The sequence below is a fragment of the Bombus vosnesenskii genome, unplaced genomic scaffold, assembly GCF_011952255.1.
Source record: "Bombus vosnesenskii isolate JDL3184/JDL3185 unplaced genomic scaffold, Bvos_JDL3184-5_v1.1 scf7180000014816, whole genome shotgun sequence".
NCBI classification, from domain to species: domain Eukaryota; kingdom Metazoa; phylum Arthropoda; class Insecta; order Hymenoptera; family Apidae; genus Bombus; species Bombus vosnesenskii.
The window spans coordinates 304,340-330,778 of NW_022883662.1; the positions used below are offsets into that span (position 1 = coordinate 304,340).

General features: G+C 32.9%; 1 protein-coding gene across 1 annotated transcript; it reads right to left on the reverse strand.

Annotated features, from left to right (window-relative positions):
• Positions 1–52: 52 nt before the first annotated feature.
• Positions 53–16,052, reverse strand: LOC117240607 (proton-coupled amino acid transporter 1-like). The gene is made up of 9 exons (XM_033506619.1): positions 15,984–16,052; positions 14,563–14,618; positions 13,922–14,291; positions 13,399–13,556; positions 12,341–12,525; positions 8,065–8,305; positions 992–1,245; positions 380–484; positions 53–255 (listed from the first exon to the last, which is right to left on the reverse strand). The coding sequence occupies exons 1-9, from the start codon at positions 16,050–16,052 to the stop codon at positions 53–55; spliced, it is 1,641 nt and encodes a 546-aa protein (XP_033362510.1).
• Between the last annotated feature and the right edge of the window lie 10,387 nt (positions 16,053–26,439).

A 26,439-nucleotide genomic window follows, 5' to 3' on the forward strand; every position in this document is an offset into this window, starting at 1 on the left:
ATGTGAGAAGTTCAATCATTGTGTTAATTTATTAACTTAAGAGTTTAGCTTGTTAGAGAAACATGGTCGTTATTAGTTCAATATTTCTAGCTGATTGTAATAACAGATCTTTATCTTTATCGTGTTCAATCATAGTTTCTTGTAGTAAGAAACGTTCCTTTTTCAATTTTCTGAATTTGAGCACAAGGCTTTGTATTTGTGTTCTACCGATGCCTTGTAGTGATATTGTTGTTTGAGGGGGCAGATTTGAATTATCTGTAACCGTTTTTGTATCTTAGTCTAATATATAATCTTTGTTGTAGCTTTTATCTTATTATACAACCTTTATAGCTAGAAGAATGATCTTCCCGTAAAAAATAATTCCAAGTTAAGTACTTGCCTGCACATTTGACACATGCGGGAGTTCTAATTCCTGGTATGACCATAAGCTTGACGGATAAGCATTGAGAATTGTCCTTTTTTATTTTAGGTGATTCAAATGATACTATGGCATTTTATTAAATCACCTAAACTATTTATCGATTTTGTAAATTTCTTTGCTGTTGTCACTAGGCTCGAATTCGACGAAGAAAAGTGGTAGTACCTGTTTTACTGTTATCTATTTATTTATCATTATTTATCATTATTTATCATTATTTATGCCTTACCTGATGGTTGAATTCTTTTAACTCGTTAGTAATTGTGTCAGTGTTTATTTTAGGCTCCATTGCCCTTAAAACTACCTTATACTAATTACAACTTTATCTTATATATTATATTTATCTTTATCTTATACCTTTCTTTAACTATGTAGTATATATGAAAGTCTTCTCTGTTAAGGCTAGAATAATTTTATCATAAATCGGTGGTGTTAGCTCGCATTTTGATGATTATTTTTTAGTTGTTTTAAAAGTGAAGATTTTATTTTCTATTTCTGTTAGGAGACCCATAAGAGACTCTATAATTTGAGTCTTAATATATATCAGTGGTGATTTGAGACTTTTTGATGTACCATTTTCTAAAATTTCGTCTGTCAACCACTTATCGCTACCTGTATCTATAATGCTCATTGACAGATTATTAGGGGAGCCGCTTTCATTTCTAGCGTGTTTCCGATCGGTATCTAACGGTTTGTCAACTTTCACTAAATTTGCCATAGTTGCTGTATTGATATTGTTTTGGTGTTTATTAGTAGCACAATTTTCATCAATTTTAGTAATTTTTAATCGAAGATCCTTTGCTTTTGCTATTTGGAACTTAAACTTGCTGAATGGCAAGTTTTCTTGACCTCACACTTATACTGAGGATAACAGATATACTAACACTGAGAATAACAGATACACTAACACACACAGTTAACTATTTACTTCACGTAAAAGCATTTTATCAATCTGACAGCTGAAACGAAACTGAGCCAGAAAATGGTTTTCTAAATTAAATGTAACTATTGCAATCATTAAATGTTGTATTGTTGTAATCAAATAACTTGTATAAATTATAAAATATACTTTCTTCTTTTATTAATAATTATTAATTTTTTGAACTTTAACTTTATCAATTACTAGATATTGTTGTTCTGGGATATTTATAATATTATATTGATAACTCGTAGCATGTAACTTATAAAATAATATTAGTTGAATTACTCAGGAGAAGTATGTAGAATTTGCGAAGTTAAGCACCTATTACAATAAGTATTTAATAGGTAAAACTAAGTTCTATTCTTTATTCGATTTTCGACTTCCACGATGATTATTAGATAATATATTTGTCGTTCTTCGATTATCAATTATGTTTTTAATAGTACGTTGCTCTTTGTTCCAACATTTCAAGTCTAACTTGAAAAAGTGAACTGCAATGTTCTCAAAACATAGAAACAACGCGTACTATTAAGAACACGATCGAAATTCGAAAAACTACAAACATATCTACTATTCTTCTATTACTATTATCTTTATAAAAATGTGAATTTGCATAAATATCCACAGCCTAGGTATGATTTTCAAGAAGGATCCAAAGCCTTTGTAAGAAATGATAGTGATTTTATCTGAAAAGATACAGTAGCTATAGAAGATGCATATTGACACATGCTCTTATTTCCAAATGAAACCTATTTTTATCAGTTTCTATACATTTCATTTTCATAATATCAAATTTTTGTAGTACTATGAAGGTACTGCGATGCAATGGTATGCGAATGCCTTATATAGTCACTGTGCGTACATATAGCCCAAAGCAGAAGGAGAAAGCAGATAATAGAGAAAGAGGAGCGATATCGAAGTAGAAGAAAGGGGTACAAACCGTTTAGCGATATTTCACGGGGCTCTCGTTCTCGTAAGGGGTTCTAGCCCGCGCACAGTATTACTGGAAGCAGTCTTGCAAACTCAAGATAAGGGTAGACCGGTTCTCCGTTTCCGACAGTGCGAACGGGAGCTAAGGCTCTTCACCTTAGCTTCGACTTCTCGTACGCAGCAGAAGAGAATATCCGGAGAAGAAAGCCACCAGAAGCAAACCACCCCTTTTCGGTTGCCACGCACTGTAATCATCTCTTCTTCACGCCACCCTCTATGAACTCCGTTAATATCCTTGGCTTATCCATTGTCGCCATTCATTTTCTTTATCCAGTTTACTTCTTTCTCTGGCAAGTTTCCGATTTCTCGTTGAAAATATTGTCACCTCTCGGATTTCTTCGAGTAATATGTCTGTTATATGGTTGAATGAGCCATCTATTATGGTTTAAGTAAAATTATGTCGCGAATAGATAATTATATTTCAAACATTTGTAAACTGGTTGATGAATGGTGTCTCATTTAAATTTAGAATAATTTTGTAAATATTATTGGAGTAAGGAAAAAAAATAGTTTATGTATTGCCCAATATTGTACACATTGTTATTATGTACAAATATTGTACAATATTTGTACATAATAACAAATTCATAGTATTTAAATGCATGGTTCATCCAACCATGTAACAAACATATTACTCGAAGAAATCCGAGAGGTGACGATATTTTCAGCGAGAAATCGGAAGCTTGCCAGAGAAAGAAGTAAACTGGATAAAGAAAATGAACGGCGACAAGGGATAAACCAAGGATATTACAATAATCAATTATATATTACCGAGACTCGATATATTTAGTGTTACACTATTCGCAACTAAACCCTATATACTATATATCTATATATTTTAAGAAATTACATCAATGTATATTGCAATTTTATGACAGCGCAAATGTTATTGTAAACATCTGACCTAACGCCCTATTAAACCAAATTTCACGCGTTGATGTTCTTATGAATTAATGAATTCAAAACTTCTAAATTCATACTCATCCAGAGATCGTATTATTATAACTCGTCTTGATATCAGTTGCAATGCTACGAAATCAAAAATACACCGTGCCATTTAAAAAGATCAAGGTTACCTTGACTTAAGTATTTAATTTGTATATTATTAAGTATTTTAGTTTACAGCTGATTCAAAACAGATCAACTTCTGTTCGAAATATTATTTTACATTATATTATCAGAAGAGCTTGAAAAATCGAGCATGCCATTTCACTGAACGCTCTGTATATCCTTTTATTGACAGAGATTGACGATTCATTATTATTTGTTAAGAAATTATGATAATAATGTATAATTATATATTTAAAAAGATATAGCCTATATACAGGTATTTTCCGTAACAATACGCCTGCAATACGAATTCGCTCTTAACACGGATTGACAATTGGGGAAATTCCCGTACAAAATGGCATATAATGAGAATCTGTAGAGAAGATTCAACAAGACAAAAATTATGTAGCGTCTGGATATTGAAGCTGCATACTGCACATGTTTAACACCACCCTTTATATGGTATCAAATATTGTATAATTTAGCTTTCTATGTATATGTACCTGAACATATACATACGACACGGATGCTTCTATCACAGAAATAACAGAGACTGAAATGTTAAATTGACAATTATTACAGATCTATTCAAGGGATCGATCAATATAGTAATATATTCAATTGAAAATAAATGATCGATCGAATGAAACGATATCAATAAAAGAATGTTACATAAAATTTAAAAAGATGTATTATATGACAAGTAAATTGTTAGAAGCTTCTCTAACGAGTATAATACATCTTTTTTCGAAATAATCCTGAACGCTCTTATTACTGAAACTTAAAGAATCGATTCTCCGCTCACACTCGGGTAATTAGCGACCATTTAAATGCACGTGCACTCGAACCAACGGCTAAACCCTGCAATTTTGTTCAAGGGATGGTCAGCGTTTGTACCAATTAAAAAGAAAAAACCTCAGAGACACCCCCTCGTCGACTCGTTATTTACACCGCAAAAGAGACGCACGTGCTCGTCCAATTCCGAGCCTATAATCCTCTCTTAATCACTTGGCTGTACGCTAACAGGTGCAAAGCAATTGCCTCTCTTTCTTTTGGTCGCAGGAAGTCACGCGGCTCTCCGTATTCTGTTTCATAATATATCAGAAAATTATTTAAACGTGAGGATTTAAACAGAAAATATACAAATTATAATATAATATATATACATTAAAAAATTTCATATGTTGTTAAACTAACCTATATTATCAAATTTTACCTTTTTGTTTTGAGACTAAATGTACGTTTTTGTTATTTCTTTCAATATTTAAAAAATACTGATTGTTATACGTTATATTATATTTCATAATATTAGTTATGTTCTTAGACATTTATAAAACTAGGTATAGATATAAATATACCGCCTATTTTTAAAATAGTTATTATATATCATCACCTTGATCATAAAAAGTCATATGGTACTTCTTATTTTGTTGGTAATATATTAGAATGTAAATACTATGAAGATTATTGGAGAAAAATATATGACAAAATATATTTTTCGTATTTTACGAATCATGTATATGTGCGTATCATTATACGGGGTGTCCCGTAGCATCAGGAAACGCTTCAGCGGTGGATTCTGCACATGAAAACGATTAAAAAGGTTCGCATGAACATATGCCCTATTTGATCTTGTTTTCGAGTTATAGCGACATCTTTAACAAACTACATGTATTTGCCTACCTTCGCAAGAAGTGTCCAAAATGACTTCCTTGCGTCCGAACACGAAGCTGAAGGCGTTCTATCATTGACTGCCTTACTCTCACCATTTCTTCAGTTCTTCAGATACTAAATTCCGCGAAATTAATTCAACTACTTCCATCTTTCGATAGAATTATTCCAACATAACTCAAAAGCAGAATCAAATAGTGCATAAGTTTGTATGAACATTTTTTATTATTTTCGAAAACAAAATCCACCGCTGTGCCGAAGCGATTCCCCGATCATATGGGTCACCCTGTATTTCAATCACTCAACTAATTAAACTCATTAAATCAATCACCAAACACTTTTCAAAACCTAAACAAATCAATAAAATTTACGTCATACTATTTCCTCACGAATACTATTTCTAAGTCATTTCTCCATCAAATTCGTAAAAACCGTTACCAAATATTTTCCGAAACCCTAAAAAAGTCAACAAAAACTTGCATCATGCTAATTGCTCCTAGATACTGGAATTCTAATTCCTTCTAATTCATTTTTCCACATCAATCCGTAAAACTGATCAAGATAGATAATCAGCTAATCTCTTCCAAATCAAAAAATGTCAACAAAGCTTTATGTATATCATAAACGTAGATTTTTTAGATCAAATTTGAAGGTGCAAAAATGTACAAAATGTACATAATATATTCACAGTGAAGTACTTCCAATAATATTTTATGGGTAAAAGAGATCTCTATATATGTCTCATTTCTTCAGTTATGTTAATAAAAATGTAAAATTATATAAAATTCCGTAGTCTATACGTCCGATTGATTCTTTTTAACTCTTAGCATATCGAAGATAAAACGAAATTGTTTGTCAATTTTTTTTCGTTATTGATATTTGTTATGATAACTTTTATTCCTGTATATTTATTTACCAGAATTACTACTTATTCGTATAACGAAAACACTGGCAATGACTATTGATAAACCGTAAAAACAGCACAGAGATCTTTAAATGACCCACCTTGTTATATTAAAAGTTAAGTACACTATTTATAAAGGTTCAAATCCCTTATAACTAAACTGCGGATATTTATACAAATTTATACATTTTTATAAATACGATTAAAGAGATAGCACCTGGAACTGTGTACCTACTAGATAAACATTATAGAGACTACAATACCATACTATATATATTTTGGATATTTTATATATTTTGCATATTATATGCATGCTGTATATTTTTACACTTTTGAATTTCTCGTGAATGCGTAAAAATCCGCAGTCTACTTACAACTCATATTTTCACAATCAATCCACCAAACTCATCGACCACTCTTCCAAACCCTAAAAGAATCAACAAAGATTTATATCACGTTAATTTATCCCAGAAACTCTAAATCTAATTCCTTCTAACACATCTCTCCACATCAATTCAGTAAATTCATCGAAACGATCACAGTGTGTGAACGTTCTTCGAAACCCAGAAAGAACAAACGAGGTCGGTCATTTAAAACTCCCACACCACCCGTTATATTCTCTGGTAATGAACGCAACCACCTTGAACTGGCAAACGGATGAACGGGCAGCCAGAGCCAGAGTCTGCAAGAGCAAACTTAAGCTGAAGGGAGACAAATAAAGAGAATAAGTGAGAAGGAGAGTGAGACTGAAGGGGTGTGAGGTTGTTTAGGGTAAGAGGGAGCGAAGAGACGGCGTGCTAGCCACTAAAAGGGGTTGCGTCCTCTCTCCAGTGCGACGGAAGCACCTTTCTGTGTCCCATCACCACCTCCTTTTCCCTTTTGCCCTTCGAGGGAACTCCCACTCATAGCCAGCCGTTAACTCCAGCATTTGTACGCGTGTATACACGCGTCCCTGCATTCGAATGCCTTTGCATGCGTGTCCTCGTCCTTCATGCGTATCTGATAAGCCATTGACGGCTGAATGATCTGACGCGATTACGCGTTGCTTTGTCCAATTGCTTCGGTGGTGTCTTCCATCTAATGGAAAATTCAGTATCCTTTGTCATTTTCTCTTTATTTCATTCTTTTCTTGTTTTTTGTTTTTGGATTCATTTTGGATGGAAACATCTCAACCCTTTGGAGCATAATGGGATAAGTTTTAACTCTTTGTGACACAGTGGGTATGGTTACCTAACCATATCTTATTAGCTGTTAAAACATTACATTGATCAATTCCATAACTTAAAAGTACTGAAAAAGACGATGTTACGAACTTCGGTGCATAGTGGGACAAAAATATGCCGCCCTTTTAATACTTATACAAAATTAATATCAAATCAGTAGGAATGTAGATAACTTTCCACGCAATTTATTTAATTCACCATTTCGTTTTACGCGATTTTTCCTCGATTTAAAACATTAATAACGTACCTTTCTTCTTCTACGACTTATATCTGTAAAATTAAAAGTTTGGGTTAAACTTGGATTTAGAAACTGTAATATGTGAAATATCCATTTTTTAGATAAGTATAAAAACAATTGAATGATGAATTTGTTAATACGTAATATTTAACGTAATTTTCATTTACATATTTTGGCTTTTATGGCTCTTTGGCTCTAAGAGTTTTAACCTTAATACTAACTTGCTGCAATCACATTTAGTTGTAAAACTTTATTATAACTAAAATTTGTATCATTTCTTATCTTTGATTAATATCAGGAAATCTTCGTTTTATATCTATCAACATGAATACAATACGAAGACTAGATAGTATCATGACAAAGTCACATTTCTACTTTTTACAGGAAGACAATTTTAAAATGCTAATATAATTTCAACCAGTCTCAAAATTGTCTTTTTATTTCGTTTAGGTGTTAGATACATACATGTTTTTATTAGCCTCTCGAACATATCAAAAATGCTGAAAGCTAGATTTAATACCATATAATGTCACATCGGTTATAAGTATTATGGATCTTTTTATCATTCGCTTTTCGTGGTCTTCGTATAAATTTTTCCAAATAAACATTTTCCATATTACAATTTTATAATTTTATGTCATAATATACCTGCTTCTGAAATATTCGGCAATCAAAATTATATTGACTACGATGGCACACAATGTGACAAAGAATGCAACAATCAACAGAGACAAGCCTAAAATTAATTTCCATTTCAGCGTGCCATAATTGTTGTAATGTATCAGAATATACAGAGTAACTGGAATAATGGTTGATAAAGTCGATAAACAAACAGCTCCTACCACAGCGATGAATAAATCCAATTTAGGAATTATCGCTGCCAACAAACCTGTAATTTTGATTTACGTTTCGTCAAATTTATACGATCGCTCAAAAGTCTGACTATATTTATAGAATATGTACTCTATAATACATCGGACTATAAATTTCAGAATCTAATATCTTACACAGTTGTTCGATTTTTATTTTTATATATACAAAAATAAGGATAGGAAATTTTCTAAACGAAAAATTAGTCAATGCAAATGAAGTATTAACTCGTTTGATTGGCGTTAAAGTGCCATAGTGGACTTGTCTTTTATTTAAAGAATTCTCAAAAATATAACTGATATACTACAGATGTTCATAAAAATGCAATAAGTTTCAAAACTGTTTCAAAAAGAAATGGAAACCCATACGAAGCGAGAAGTATTTCTATGAAATGAAAAAATATGGTGAACTTGAAGAATCGTGTTGTCCTCTTCGATTTCGATGATTTTTAAAATGTGGGTAGAAACCTCAATATTTTAAACAACATTTTCTTATACATATAACCGTCGGCCAACCTTAGCTTCCGAGGTATTCGCGAAAAACTGTGAATATCACTACACTATAGTTCTGTCTATGATTGTACGTCTATGGATATGCTTATAAATCTGACCCTAACGTCCCCTCCCACATGCATATGCGGGACAACAAGAATGTAGGAAATATCTGTTATAACGTATAACTCAATTAGAAGTGAATATCAGCAAAATATTAGGTTTGAGTTTAGGATAGTATTTTCAATCCAGCCACTGCGAGGCGACCGCCAACGTTTGCGTAAAGCGATAAAAATTATTCTATTTCGTAACATAATATCAATTATTTATTCGTCTATTATTTTAATATTAATTTCTTATTATTTCACGCAAATGTTGCTGGCCGCCTCGCGACAGCTGTATTGAAAAACCTGACACCAACCTAAACCCAATACATTGATGACATTCACTTTTAATTGAGTTGAGTTATAACAGACACTTCTTGCATCCTCGCATATGTACGTCATGCACGGGGTTTCTAAGCTCGGCTGACCCTCGTTTACAAACTCAAGATGATCAGCCGGTGGCGGGCAACTAATACTAACATACGCTGCCACAGACGCACGACTATATACAGAAATACACTGTTGTGGTACCTGCAGTTTTATGCGAATATCTTGCAAACTAACCGAGACCGATGGTTATATGTATAGGAAAAAATTGTTCAAAATGTTGATTTCTATAACATATTCAATAATCACCGAAATCGGAGAGAACGGAACGGTTCTACAAACTCACCAAAAATATTTTAACCTTAAAAAGCAAATATATAAGAATTTTCGACAATTGTTGCATATATTAACAGGGTGGTTGGTAACTGGTGGTACAAGCGGAAAGGGGGTGAGACAACGATCTATAGTGAGAACCGTTATAACGTACCGCACGCGCACCGGGCGAAAATTCAAAGTCGATTTTCTCGAAAACAAAACCTCACGACAAATTTTTATTCTATATTTTCGACTTCTTTTTTCGCGTAGAATCACCCCCTTTCCGCTTATACCACCAGTTACCAACCACCCTGTATAACAGGAAAATTCACATTGAATAAAATCGTAAATACAGTACTTGTTTATTTCTTATTCGATTAGTTAAATATCCGCAAAATAATCATCGAACATATTAAATTAAATCCCATTAACAATCAGTGTCGTTTAATAATCCAATTGTCTGCACAATGTCATTCGCAGTAAGAGAAAATAATCCATAAAATGTATATTATTTGTAGAAAGGTTAAGATATTATATAAATATTTGCATAAATGTTATAATATGAAAGTTTTCTGATTTCTTTACTCGTCCGCTTACTGACGAAGAATCAATCACAAGATCGGTAGTTAGCCCAGCGAAGCATCCTTTATTAGAACGATGAATACTTGCATCAAGAGTTCCGCTATGGCGCGCCACGAGAGAAACTGGGCTATCTATACTAAATTTCACGAAAATAGATTCTGGAACTTTGGTAATATCTAGCTTGTGATGGACTGCCATCGGATCGATTGATCGATTTCGCGAACTTGCCTCGTGAGAAAGAGGAGATTCAACCCGTTGCAACCAATCAAACTTCCCTTTGAGTTTACCTTGAAAATATAAAAGAGAAAGGAAACGAACAGAAGAAAGAGAAATGTTCTCTAAGATTGTTTTTTCCTCGTATTCATTCGTTTTTGTTGGAGCTGAATATTGAATAAAATTTAGATTTCTGTCAAATATTAAAAGTGTAACATTAATTCTGTTACAGACCTCGTATTTTTTATTTCAAAATATTCTGAGTGATATCTGAATCATACTCTTGTTTTGACAGACAAAAAGATATTTAACAAAACATTTTGTCTTTGGCAAAATGTTGCAACGAAAAATTACACATACAAACAAAAATTGCTTTTAGTAACAAAGATATCCTTTTCTTTTAAACTTAAGAAATTTATACTTAATAGAAAAATAGAATTGAGTAGATTACTCGAAAAACGCAGCGAGATTAGATATGTATAGTGTTAAGTATTTTGTAAAATTGAGCAAATGCAAAATTGAAAGAGTGAGGGGAATGAAGACAATTATACGATAGTGAGATTATGCGTTACATAACTTACTACAAACGCAAACAGAAAGGTTTTCTTCTAAAAGGAAGTAACGTATGCGAAATGAAAGAAACAAACGTGAAATACTTAAAGAGAAAAGATCAGAATTCTAAATGAAATTGTTTTCCATGAAACACAAATATTTTAAACAAAAAGAAGATGAAGAACTATTAAAGATATTTTTTGCGCCATGAGAAAGATCTTTTTATTTAAGAAAAAGAAAAGAAATAAAGGAAATAAATAAAGGAATAAAAGATGCGAAAGATATGAAGTTATACATCACGATAGAATTATGTTTGCTAAAGGTAAACTGAGAAAAGCTAAAATATGCTGCTTGAAACAATTATTGACACTCATCAACCGTAGACTCAGAAAAAATTCAATAGTTTCTGTTATATGACAATCATATAAGCTTATTAATGTTATACTTTAAACAATCATTAAACAGTGATTACAAAAAGTATTTGCACATACCCCTAGTTTCCTGCGGAGAATTTTCTTTGTAGGGTTCTACATTTTATAATATCAAATTTTTGTAATCATATGAAAATATTCGATACTAAATAATATATAGTGTAATATACTTTGATCTAATTATTTAATATGTAGACGCTATAATAAGTTCAGTGGTTTGTATATACTTTTAATAGCCACCGTATTGCCTTAAGCCTTAGTGAGTTACCTACTCATAAACTTTTATATTCGGAATATCAGATATTAATCTATAAATGCGAATTAATGGTAAACTATCTACTGTATAAAAAAACTGTTCAAAACTGTGTCTCGCTATTTTTCTTGTATTTCATAAAAATCGACTATTTGCTTTTTTCTTTGCTTTTTTGTCTTCTGTACGATAATTTTCATAAGATAAAAGTTAAAATACCTGCTAGACCAATGGTTTTTCGACGTGAATAGATTAATAATTTTCTATAAAGAATATCAAAACAGATCGATTAGTATATCAAAAATTATATGATTCAGTTTAAGAAAACTTGAATCACAATCTCTACGCGTTCATTTCGAGAAGAAATAATTATATCAGATTATGTTCTCTGTAAAACCATTCAATTTCTGCCTTCCCTTTATACAGCAGGTAATTTACCAGTAACTCGTATTTGTACATTAAAATCGGATACTTTGTATATTACATGATTAATATTAAATAAAACTGAGTGAAAATATATAAATAATTTCTAATGCCAACGTAGTCGAAACGTAACTATAAGTGGAGAAAAAATTTAAAAAATCCAAACAATTAGAGAATTGCTGCTATGAAAGATTCTATTAAAACATATCGACATAAATAAGATTTACATGGTACTGCGATAGAGATTAACTTTAAAACAACCAATAAAAAAATGTACAAACGCGAAAGATAAATATGAAAAACAGAAATACAAGGAGAACGATCCTCTAATCGTTTTGAGCACAATAGGTATAAGAATTTCTTTACACGTAATTAGGCTGATGCCCAAACGAACTGTCAGATTCCAACCACATGAAGTTCCGTAGATTGACTTTTTATTAAGTGCTGGAATAATATACTCGTCCAATAAGATAATAATTGGCATATAGCATTGTAATCCATATATGAAATATATCGATAGACCCTGCATCACGAATGCAGATATTGTTCTCCTAACAAAATAAAATAATAATATCGTGTTATTGACTATATTATAGAATACACAAGCCTTCATACATATTCCGACACTTTGATTCATTTGTATTAAAATGTATAAATTAATAATAAACTAATAATTGAAAACAACGTAGTCAAAATACAAGGTAGCCAAAAACAATAATTCGATAAAAAAATGTTACAAGTATCAGACAAAATCAGATAAAAATCTATTTTTTTGATAATACGAAAAAATATGGGGATTAATAAGCCAATAATTTAAAGAGTTCGTCATCATCTAGCATGACATACTTTACCGCGCATACTTTACTGTTATTCATCAACATCTTAATTTGATCACGTTTTTTACGAAAAGAAATTCTCGCTTTTATTGGATATTCCAACATGATCAGAGTTTAGAACGAATTACAACTAAATAATGCAAAAAAGTTTTAACAAACTTCCAGAGATGGAGCTTCTATATGACTTTAAAATATTAAACAATAAAAATTAGAATCAGTCAAGTAGCCTTCTGATCATCTTGTATATTTATTATTTAAATATTAGTGTTCACAAAAAATGTTTTTGTTGGTATAGAAAGAAAGATCTAAGGATAAAGAATTTGTCAATTAATAAAATAATTTTACAAGATTGTATAATTACAAACTCTAGTTTTTTTGTTACATATTAATTTTGAAAAATTAGGTTAATGACCTCATAATATCCTGTTATATATAATGCTTATAAGGAATAAAATTATTGCAGTTCAATTTTTTTATCCGTATTTGTATAATTCAAATATATCATGTCAAAAATAAACAAGTGTCCTGATACCTCTGAACAGTGGTGTGTCTCGTTTGAAAGAATAAAATATACGCAAAAATTTGTACAGATCGTTTACTGGATGGTTTCGAATGAAATTGCCTCCTGAGTCGCAGCCCCATTTCAGGTAACCAACAACATCGATAAAAGTATGCAGAAGAGTTATGTGCATCATAGCGTGGTTTAATACTCCGCTGAATTTCGTGTAATTCCATGGCTTTTGCACCTAAGAATAATTATCCTCAATTGAAAAAGCAAACATTTTTTGATTATAGAGCAAAGAAGTTTTGTACAAATTATTTTACTACATAATTAAACTGTGGATTTTTATCTATTTATACGAAATTGAAAAATGCAGAAATGAACAGAATGCATATAATATACAGAAATGTAGTAAGTAAGGCAAATTTTTGCTTAGATTCCATTTCTGTAATTGTGTTCATAAAAATTTGCATAAAGGTCCACAGTCTCGTAGTAACAAAATATATACTATTTCATGTAGTATATAATACATAATAATATAAATTATATAAGATGTTAGTTTTTAGTCATTTAGTCTAAAAATTGAACATTAGATTCACCATTGTTAACTGAATATAGGTGAAAACTTACTATTCCAGGAGAACTCATGCTGAAGAGAACAGTTCCGACGAATTTCGGATACAAATACATGTCCGAGCCAATCATGTCCCACTTTTCGCCAATTCCATCTTTCACAGCGTATAGTGCGCCAATCATGGCAGCAGTAAAGAGCAATAAATTACCAAAAATGGAAATAACCGCGATGTCGTGCAAATATTTCATCATGTTTATTACAAAGAGCAGAGTGGAAACAGGAACAAGGCGTAATACTCTTGATCTTTCAGAATCAAAAGATTTTTGTATTATCCCAGATATGAATACAACGTACACTGCGCCGATCCCTATATAACACATTAGGATTGTTGCATCGACGAAATATCTGAAAAATTCGAATGAATTGTCCAATGAAATACCATACGAAGAATTGGTCCTAAAAAGAATTGTTTTTCTCTTGAATTCTTTTATATCATTATGGCACGAGGGGCGAATGAACCAATTATAACGTGACCAAAATATTGATTACGTTACTTTTATCTGACACACCGAATTTTATTTTTTATTTTTCTTCTTTTCTTGTTCGTTTGAATTTGATATTGATTTGTAGCCTGAAAATTTGATAGAAAAAAGGGGATAACTTTTCCAAAAAGTACTTAAATTTATTTTCCATTAAAATTGCTAGTATTATTGGAATGATTAACTTATAATCCTACATAGAAATTTTATAAATTTATAACTATATGTTTTTAATATAGTTATGAATCAAGGTTTATCTTTTTCCTTTGCATTAAGAAATTTTTTTTCTTTGGCAGTCTTATATTTTAGTAGTCAAAATCGTATTATTATGATATATCATATTAATATTATAATTATGTTGAACACCTAATGACTTTGTTGTCTTCCATCTTCGTATCACTTAATCTCTCTCTCATAATCACCCTATTTATCTACTGACAATGTTTCTTTATTAAATATCGTCAATAATCAATAACCTCGAATATTAAAAAATGTATTGATGTCTCTTTGTAAAATAAACTACAAAATTACTAGATGCAACGGATAAGGTTAAAGTAAATTTTTTTAGAAATAAAGTTTCGTGTGAAAAAACATTATTTTATGTTTTCTATTTCTTTTATCACATAAAACCATTTGACTGGTTTCATATCAGTTGCAAGATACCCTATAGATTATCAATCTTCGTTATAGATTGGTCCATACATCTTGTACAAGAATGAATTCATATCTTTCATTCGCTGCAACAATAACATAATTTAGGAATTATGTTTTTATGAAAAATGAGTTTGAATCGTTATAATTTTCTGAAAACGCATTAAGTTGCTAAATTAGTATAATAAGATGTCGAACTTGTATGTAGAAAAATGTTATAATATTCTCATTTAATTCGATAAATTTATATGTATCTTTAAAACTATTCCGATTCTGAACTGTGACATTCTTGATACGAAATTAATATAAAATAATCAAAAATGAGAAGGATCTATTAGATCGGAAGATATAAGCCTTTTAAAAATAAATGATAAATTAACAAAGTTTTATAAAATGTTAAAGATACAAGTATTATGAAATTTTAATTTCATATTAGTATTTAATATTTTCAATATCTTAATATTATGGCGCGCAAATATTCTATTCCATATATTCTAAAATTATAAAGGAGGTGGGAAAACTTATTTTAATCTTAAAAACAACTACAGTCACTTTTGGTAATATGGGATTTATTGATATATTGAATTTTTAAGCTATTCCCTTTTAGAAAATAAATTTTTTTTAAATCATTTATTATGTTTTTTTCTTATACTCGTTAGATACAGAGTGGTGGAAAGTAATAGGTATGTTGAACTGAACTGCAAGATTTCTTTAACTCTACTATGTTTCTTGAATTAATTTTAATCCTTCACATGTTTTTTATCCTCCACAAATTTTGCAAATCTGTAAATTTTTAGGTTTGAAAATTGTTCTTTTTATTCTTAAGAAATTTCTTAAACTTTTTTTAAGATTCTTTCAATTTTACCAAAAAGGTTCTTAAAACATTAAAATTGCTTGCTTTACTTACCCGTGTATTTTTACTACTACATAGATTAATCATAATCAACAAAACACGTTCTTCGGAAACTCCCACCATCATTCCACCCCTCCAAAAAGAAAGTATCATTCTCAGACCCAAAGCCAAATAACAGAAGATTAAACACCTTGTAACAAAGTTACACTAAAGATTTTCTTTGGAAACATTTCCGGATCTGTTCGTCACGTTGGCTATTTTCTCACGGACTACTGCGGTCGATTGCTCGACATTAACATGAATTTCTCGGACAACTAATTTCCAGAGAGGCCCGGGACAACGTCGAAAGACAGAATAAGGATTGGATACCCGATTCCACGGCCTGGTATTGTGATCCTTTCACTCGGCTGGACCGAGCTGACCGACTTAACGGGAACGCGAGTTCAGTTACGGAGATTTTCCCGGGGGATTTAACGCCTCGCGGCTTCTCGCGGATTGGATAAAAGGGATCATCGGCGTGAGCTTGAACCGTGAATCGTGGTTAAGGCCACGACGACAAACCGCTTTCTTTTCGAGTGAACTACCCAAGGGGGAACGGGGATCGGTTGGAGAATTCACGTTAAAACGTTGACATGAAAACGTTCGAATTACTGTTTTGGGGCGATTATACATTGAAATTACTTTTTTAAAATTAAGATTTTTAGGAATTACCTTTCCCAAATTAGTATCTATTTATTTATATTACTGTTTTGGAAATATTACTTATAGAAATTATTACTTTGTAATTATTATTTATCAGAACAACAAAATAACTGTTTGGAAATTACTATTTATTAAAACTTCTCTTTCCAAATTGTTATTTGTAGAAATTACTCTTCGGAAGTTATGATTAACCTATTAAAATTACTGTTTCCAATTAATTATTATACTTATAATACTTGACCGATCTTCAAATATCGATTTTCAAATCTCTTTTTTCTCGAAAACGAAGCGTCATACGAACAGACATTATTCTATGTTTTCGATTTACTTTTTCACTTAGAATCACACCCACTTTCCGATTGTATCATGATTACTGAGACACCTTATACATAAATGATAAATCGAGAGTCCGGTTTTGGTATCGCTTCTCTACCATTTTTATATTCCAGCTTTCTCCTTTCCAATATCAAATTGACACCATCATATCTGTTGTTCTCCATTTCACCTTCGATCTCAATGATTCCATCTCCTCAAATCTCCCAACATCTCGCATTTACTAACAATGGTAATTGCGTTTCTTACTGCTCTCTGACCCGAGCCTAATCGTTGAGTGAGCCGGAAATCCTACCACGTGCTCTCCGTTACGTATCCCTGCAAAACTTCTGTCCTATGACCGGCTGAATCCACAAAAAAAGCTGGCGGCCAACCTAAAAGAGTAATAGAGAGAAAAGTGCCGATGGACGAGGTGAAAAGCGAACGAAAGAAAGGGAATCAACGAATGTAACGTAGAAGGGAGAAAAGGAGAGGGAAACGCAGCGAATTCGTACCATTTGGTCCGGATTCGACGTCGGTTAACGCAGCAGGGTTGCGCGGACGCCTCGGCGGACACATTGAGGGCGCCCGCTCGACTTGATAATCGTTTGCCATTCATACACTTTTCATTGGATTGCGATTGAGCATTAAGAAACCGGAGGAGAGGCTGCGCTGCACCGCGTATTAGCATTAGGAGGCATCATCTCGAGTGTAAACACTGCATGGGTACTGCGGATTTAGTCACAGTCTAGCGCCGCGGGACGTCTCCCTGACATTATAGTTCCTTCTCTTTCTCCTTCTCTCTTTGACGCGCGTGTACACCAGTCAATGTGTACCTTCGATTCCTATGTCGATTCTTATGTCGATACCTATGCATGGCGACTGCTCCGCTACCTTCGATTTCTGGTCAATACCTTCCACATATATGATGGATAGTTTTTAATAGTGAATGATTTTGCGGTTTTTCAAATATTCTTAATTTCTGATGCCTTTCTTAAGACAACTATATCCATGTGAAGGAGTTTTGGCAGTGGTTTTAGTTCTTATTCTATTTTAAATATTTTCTTATCTGCAATGGACAGGGCATTATTAATAATGGATGATTTCAAGGATTTTCAGGTATTTTTGACAAGATTTTCTTTAGGATTATTAGAATTCGTAGTGAATAGGAAGGTTTTAGCGTTTGTTTTGTGTACATTTCGTGTCTTAAATTGTAATGTAATATCGATATTGTATATATCGCTGTACAATGTGTACCGTCGATTCCTGTTTCATTTCATAAATATCCACTCAACAACATTTTACATTTTAATTTTATACGATGTAAAACATTCCACCGATCACTCCATCTAAATCTTTGAAGTAAAATTCATTTTTCACACAAAGAACATCTCACATCTCCTTCTGATTAAATCTCTCAGATAGTACCAGTCTGATCCTTAACAAAAAACTAAATTCAAACCTATCAGTACCGACTCAACGTATTCCAAGCATGCGGTAATTACAAGCTCTTCCAATACATTACCCAAAGCTAATTACTCATTAACATAACGTACGATCAAAGATGTAAAAATTACCAAGAGAAAACCATTAGCAATCTTTTTTTCCACATCAAAACAAGAATCAATGAATTAACAATCGCATGCCCCTGCGTTGCACAAACGGACGCAACCAAACGCAGTCTCTGTTCAAAAGTCTCATTCGTCAATTATCCAACGTGTATGCCTCACTTTTCCATACGAATGGCCGACAAAATGGCTGCAAAGATCGCGTTCAACTCCCTCCATGCGATTCGCCGCCGGCGAAACAACATTTTGACACGAAGCGTTTATCGGGAATCGAGATTTGCTGAAACGGAAAGCGAAACAGAGTTTCGGGACGCGTTCAAAAAATCGCTGTCCGCGAAGGTTCTTGCCGCTGACGTTTTTTGGTCGCGTGCAACAAGCCCGTCTACGATGAAAAACAGAAAAAGAGAGAAAGGCAGAAAGAGAAAAACAGAGAAAGGCGGAAAAAGAAGAACAGAGAAAGGAGAGAGAGAGAGAGAGAGAAAGAGAGAGATGGCCGGAGGCTTGGTGCAACGGAACCGTTCCAGCGAACGATTCTGTTTGCCGACACGCACGTTCAACGAGAAAGATCGTTTTTCGGAGTCAGTGATTCGAATCGCGTGCTTCTGCCCGATTCCGATGTCCTGGAGGGCGCTTGAAAATTTTGCACGTGCCAGCGTAGAAACCGGGTCGACGACAAAGTGCCGTGAGAAGGGGATGTAAAAGGTAGTGAGAGATGGTAAGCAATCTAACTTCTCAAAGTCGAGTGGTTGTGCGTTAGTTTAGTACGGATTTTCACTTACCAAAGAAGATTGGTCATTCGTTTGGATGCTCAGGTACAGCGACTCTTTTAATTAAAGTGCAAATATTTATGACATTTTATATTTTTATGAATATAACGAACGAAATAGGATCAAGATAGAAAGTTCTTAAATACTTTTAACGAGTACTACACTTGAAATATTTTATATATTTTTATATATACATTTTATATATATTTTATATATACATTTTCACAGATTACTGCTCTATATTATTTATCGAAGAGATTAGGAAAGATCTTGGAATCGAGCCAAATGAAAAAGTAAATTGTACATTACGCCAAAAGATGCAAAAACAGACTAGCTAATCTTTCAAATATCTTACTCTAATTTTACTCTATTCTATAACTCTGTTCTTTCAAAAAATGCAGTTTCTTTCTTTATATGTATAAATTTAATGTTCGCGGAAGAAAAAGAAACAATTGACTCCCTTTCTGCCATAGCAATCGCGTTCCAGAATCTTGTTTGCCGGACAACTGACTTAACCAATGGAGTTATTCGCTTCGTTGACAAATTATCTCTGCTTAGTCTCGGAATCATATGTGACCTAATCGAGCAAACGAGCGAAATTACCATCGGTCATCTATAAATCTTAAAATATAAATAACGTTGAACCAAAATCGTAAATATAAAAATAATAATTCCGGATGAAAGATAAATATGAAAGTATAACGATAGAACTCGTACTACTACAAAATCAAAAGTTCTTAAATACAAGAATCTATTTCTAAAAATTACAAAAATCGACAGAAATTAGTCGCTTAACCCCTTAACCTACGATTTACGTTCGAGAAATTTGGGCCGAAAACGTAAACAAGCTATTATATATTATATTATATATTACATTTGGCCCGATCATTGTACTACGGGCTATGCCCGTAATATTTACGTTTGGCCCGATCATCATACTACGGGCTATGCCCGTAGTTGTAGGTTAAGGGGTTAAATTTGTTACTTAGAATCCCCATTAGAACATTCTTATTAGTTGAAGGAAGCGCAGAAAAATAGCTCTGGTAACACGGAATTGATTAATAATAACGATTATATTGCATTTTATTTACTATTTTGTAATATAATCTTTTTTTTATATTTATACCACATTATTGTTCTTAATAAAAATTGTCCATCCACAATATTATTTATATAATTATAATTTATATAATTTATGAAATTTATAGCTACTATAAATATTTCTTTTCTGAAATTTCAAGAATTTAGTATCAAATCACAATAAAAAGTACGTACGACATTTAATTCTACAATGGCGCGAGACACGAAAAATCGCGAGCCAAGTCAGATGTTCCGAGTTATTCTTCTGTCGAATTACGCACAGAAACTGATGGAGGACACCCGTCGGGTTCACGTTCCGGAATAATTTAGTGACACGACCCTCGAATGCTCCGTTTCTCCACCTCTTGTTGCCACGGGCCGAATTTGGTTAAACGCTTTAAAATTAAACAGGAAATCGGCGTACCGACATTCCGATCACAGAATTAAGCTTTATCTCGCCCTTGAATCGTAGATTACAAAAAGAGTGGATAAAGCAGAATGAAAACTTTGAGGACGTGTTCCTATATTTAACATAACCACTGTTTAACTTCTTCAGAATTGAATTTTTTTCAGCTGTAGGAAAATTTACCTTTTTGTTTATTGTTAATAGTATACGTCTAAATATAAAGTTCTGTGACTCTAGGTCATAATTTTATCACAATATATGTTGTGCATATCTAACTTCTATTAACTGATTTTCATCTTTGACGATAAAGTAAAAGTCGTAGAATTTATCTCAATAATAAATTTCTACTTATCTAAATAAAATTCATTTCTTATTGTATACTACAATATTAGTATCCACCATATCAAGGAATATGTACATGCTTATATTTATAAGATTTTTAGACTTCTGGTATTTATGCAAATTCGTATTTTTATAAATATAATTTACAAAATGGAGCTTAAGTAGAAAATTGTTTTATCCGCTAAAAATTATAACGAGTGTTATACTTTCGATGTCTTACATATTTTCGAAAATTATATGTATTCTGTGTATTTTTGCAACATCAAATTTCCCATAAATGCATTATAGATTATTATCTATAATCCATTTATCGCAAAGAGATGACATATAAAATAATATTTGTAATATGAAATTAATTAGTGTAGATCATACATTTTACTAAAAATACCGCATGAAAAAAATGAATGCTCCAAACTGTCAAAAATCGTAAAAAATTACAGAAAATATCTCTGCTACTAAAAGACACGTTTTTCTTTGTAATATCACCTAAATACTCTGTACAATGTCCTTCCAACTAAGAGGCCGCTCCATTTTATTCAAACTCATGCCGGAAATCTAATCTCGTATCCCAAACCTGACCTAAACTTTTGGTCAGCGTGGAAGCTTCAAAAACACGCGGGTTCGGATCGAACCGTGGAACAATTACGCGACTTCTCTCGGTTGCTCCTTTCATCGCATCAAAACGTCGTCGGCTGAATTCAGCCATGACGTATTCGCTTTGTCTCTCCACAGCTTTGACGAAGAGCGTCAAAACCGCGGGAATTACGAGTGTACCGTCGAAACAAAACGAAACAAATTAAAAAAGCGAGAGAGACAGAAGAAGAAGAAACGAGGAAAACGAAAAAAAAGAGAAAAACGAGAAAAAATATACACTCAGAGAGAATAACAACGGTAGGATGAGGACGTGAACGGAACGAGGCAGACAGTAAAGGAGGCAAACACACAGGGACTGCGGTGGCGTCGAAACCATAAGAGTGTGAAAATGTTTTGCAATTTCGAAATCAGCCGTGGTCGCCAGTTTGCGCCAAAGCGCGTTACCGGAAACTGGCAACCAGTGGGCCAGCTCGACCAGTGGCCGCCGCCGCAAAAGCGGATTGCGGTTCCGCCGGGTAACACGCATTAAAAACGCCTCACGCACACGCTATCTCGTGTCTGCCCACTCCTTCCATGTTTTTACTCTCTTTCTCACTTTTTTAAAGAGTGAAACAGAGAGAGAGAGAGAGAGAATTTTCAATTCTAGCCCTTTTTATTAGCGATGGGATCAAGTTCGATTCGTATGGAAAATACGTACAAAACCGTATATTTAAGAGTGTATGAGTTTTGAATTTATGTAACAAATTATGTGATCAAAATTGCATTTATTAAATGCCTTCATGACACACATAAAATAAGAACGCAAAACTCATTTTCATTATTATTTGTTCTAGGTTCGTTTGCTTTAGATTTTTTGTTCGTTAATTTTTGTTTCTTAAATGTTATTGCGAAAAGATTAAACGATCTTTTATAAATAATATATTAGATTATATGCATCATGTAAAACTGTTTTTTACTTTTTTGGCAGTGTAATGGGATACCATAGTCGTCTTAATAATATAATTGACTAATATAATATTTTTGTGATCTCTGTGAAATATATACATATGCACTTGCACTAAATATCTTGTAGTCTCTATATCGACTGGGCTACAAAAAGTATTGGTATATGCTCTTTTGCGTTCTTTTTTAAAGTTATGCGTGTACTTTTCATAGTATAAAAATGTAGTTGTGTGAAAGTAACACTAAATGATACGATGTTTCATATAACCATTAATGAACCTAATTAATTAATATGCAACTGCTACAATAAATACAATGGAATATCAACACCAATTCTATAGGCATTATACATACATGTTCAAAGTTTCAAACTCTACCAATATAATCATAAGAGTCGAGTCTTGTTACTGTGTTAATGAAATTTCAAAATATGGTTATAACACATACGATATATTTGTAAAATATTTGTACAAATATTCAAAAACTTTCGTAGATTACTGTATCTTATTTGAAACACCTGAAACAGAGCATACATCCACCTAACAACAGTGGTGTAACTACATAGCTACTTGCGATGTACTTGGACCCATCACTATTTTTTATCACACTCGTCCTCTTTCTCTGTTTGTTTCCGCTGCCTGTCTCTTTTTCTTTTTTTCTTTTTGTTTTCAACCGGTTGTGTGGAGTAATTTCTGCATGTTGCGAATGCCGCTCGTTCGCACACGATCTACTGGAAAAAACAATGCGAATAGGATTAATGCTGCCGGTGTAAACCAGTTGCGGTAAATGCTCTGTTCTCTGGTGAAATTTACTTGTGCGGATTAGCGGTTTATCCGTGAATACATCGATGCGAAACGCAGGATAGATTTCGTTGATGAATGCTGTGGTTTTTGTGGTTTGCTGCTGTTGTTCCGAGCTGGGGCTTGATATATCGTGTTTGATGCCAGTTTCCGTTTTTTTGTTTCTTTCCGCAAAAGATTATATTATAAAATAGATCGTTACAGAATATAAAAATACGGTGTTTAAAGTATTATACAGTTCTGGAAACCTTCTATGAATATATTATGTGTGTTATACAAAACAGTTTGAAATTATATTATCATTGGAATGAAATATGAATGTGTCAAGATTCATGGTTATATAGGTAAAGCTTGAAATAAATTCCAAATTTACGATATTTCGTATCTTCGTATATCTTATAAGAAGGATATTTTTATTTAAGCAAAGAACATATATAGAGTATCATAAAATAATATATTTATCTTCTAATCTATAAAACAGAACTTCTTGTTTTTTAAATGAAACACGCTGACCTTGCGATGAATTTCGGTAATATTTTATTTGAATACGAATGCTACTTGTATAAAGTGTACTAATTGCAAGACTTTGGTGGCTGATGGTACGTATACATTTTCAGATTGGTTCTCAATTTTGTTAGTGTAACATAATAATCGTATCTCATTACAATGCTAGTGAAACTTCAGAATGACTTGTATGAGGCATATAATTTATCTATGATAGTTTAGAATTAATTGGTCTACATAATACTTCATTTACTTCAATTACTCCATTCAAATATATTTACCTCTTAAAATATATAGTACAGTAACAGAAAGTAAGACCTAATAATATAAAATCGACTAATATAATAAAACAAATTGTTTCATCTTTCGGGGACAGAAAATGGCCAACTCGAAGACTCGGAAACGTACTTTTCTCTTCATACATGCAAATACATATCTATGAAAATATGTGCAAAGCGAACCATAAGGACGTATCCGAAGATGTTGTCGGCGAGATGAAAGGATCATCCCTCTGTACGAGATCGTCGTCAAAGGGACACGCGTGTCTGGTCCCCCGCTGTGATTTTCACTCGACTGCTCGTCTTGCCTTGGTCCCCCGAGCCGATGTGTCGCGTATTATTGCCGCTCCTCGTCCGGTTAATAATACGTCTCTTCGTCTTTCTACACTACTACCGACCGTCAGTCTACATGTCCCTTGCACAAAGAAAATTCCTTCTCTTTTAAACACCCCCGTTTAACGATTGCAAGCACTGTGCACGCGATCCGACACGACACTGGACGGCGAGACATGCAACCCTTTTTCGGTTTCCACATTTTTACACGTTCGTGAATAACTGAATAATATCTGTGTTCTTCGAGATTCGTGATTCTGTTGAAAAATGGGGAGATTCATTTGCGATGTTGTTTAAAAATACATATTTGGATAATTAGGTACTTATTTTTGACTAACGTTGTAACGTAACAACTTCAGAACCGACTATTTTTCAGTTTCCCACTTGAATTTATTAGCGTGTAATGCACTAAAATTTGAGATCAGTTTTACCCAGAATAAATACACTTATCCTTTAATTTGTCAATGATTTACAAAAACATAATGTTGTATATACGTAACATCAATTGTGCAAAGGTTGAATTAAAAAGAAAAAGACTTGCAAAGATTTTATTTGGTTATTTAAGAATTTTATAACGGAAGTTAAGGAAAATTTTTAAGTACTGATTCTGATCGATTGATTAAAAATATATAAAGTTGATACAAATTATATTCGATATAAACACATAGTTACAATAAATCTACTTTTCGTATATTCTTCTTAAAAAACATTTAAGAAATATTATACTCAACGAACTTCTACATCAGCAGGAAGAATCAAGAGATTCGGAAGAAAGAGGTAAAGAAACTTTGACTTACAGAGATCACCGATTGAAAGAGAGATGATTATTGTCGAGAATCGGTCTTGGAGCGGTACGCGACACCGCGTACCCACGATCGGGTGGTCATGTCGATAATATCGGCAAGTGGAGTGGAAGATATGCCAAGAGAAAAGCGTGGAACAAAAAATCACGTGCACCGAGTGACGTCCAGGCAGGGTGTCCCCGTGCAAGTTTTCGTGATGCCCCCCACAGAGGGCGAGCCTCGACGGGGGCGCCGTTTCTGAACCCTGTAATTTGAAATCTTCACAGGAAGAACTGGCTCGAGGGGGCCAAGGAGACCGTGAAAAATAACTGGCACCCCTCAGGCCGCAGTGCCTCCCCCTTTATTCTTCCGCGACAATGCAGCAAACTCACGAGAAATTCACCCTGCAATCAGAAGTCAAACGTTCTCAGGAACATGTGCGATGAAAAGTGTTCGCATGCCTAAGAACGCGCAGCAATCGAGTCGTTTATTAATCGAGGAATCAATTCTGCTGATTATTAATTTGATACTTGCTGGAAGATTTAGGTGTATTACGAGCTTCTTAGGCCTTGTTAATTTATTGTTAAACATATTGGTTTGTGTTGTTTTTGTAAATTGTTATCGTAATGTTTGTTTATGTTTATGATATTTTTTCCAGTGAAAAAAATATACACTGTCATTTACAGTGGCTACAAAAAGGTATTTCTATGTATTCTTATCTTACAATGAAATGTCCTTTTGTCTTTTTATTATGTTCTAAATTTCATTTTCATAGTATCAGGTTTTCGTATCCGTATGAAAGCATAATTAAATGAAACGAAATTTAATGTACTTGGATCTAATTAATTAGTGTGTAAATAATATAATATATACAATGGCGAGCAATTATTTTATGTAGCCACTATACTCTTCGAACGATACATTTTTTATAAGATAATGTAGGATTATTGAGCCAGAAGAATATTTGAGCCATGTTAAGTAATTTGTCTTGTAATTCGTCGAATTCGGTTACGGACAATTTTAAGTGAAACATATTTGAAAATAAACTACGTATTTGATTCGTTATTAGCAACGTGATAAACAGTGAAATATATAATATC

Coding starts and splice junctions, on each gene's coding strand:
- LOC117240607 (XM_033506619.1), bottom strand. CDS start 16,052: ATGGTGGGAGTTTCCGAAGAACGTGTTTTGTTGATTATGATTAATCTA. Junction 14,292..14,562: donor TTAATGGAAAATAAATTTAA/GTACTTTTTGGA, acceptor CGAATTTTTCAG/ATATTTCGTCGATGCAACAA. Junction 12,526..13,398: donor AACCATCCAGTAAACGATCT/GTACAAATTTTT, acceptor TTATTTTGTTAG/GAGAACAATATCTGCATTCG.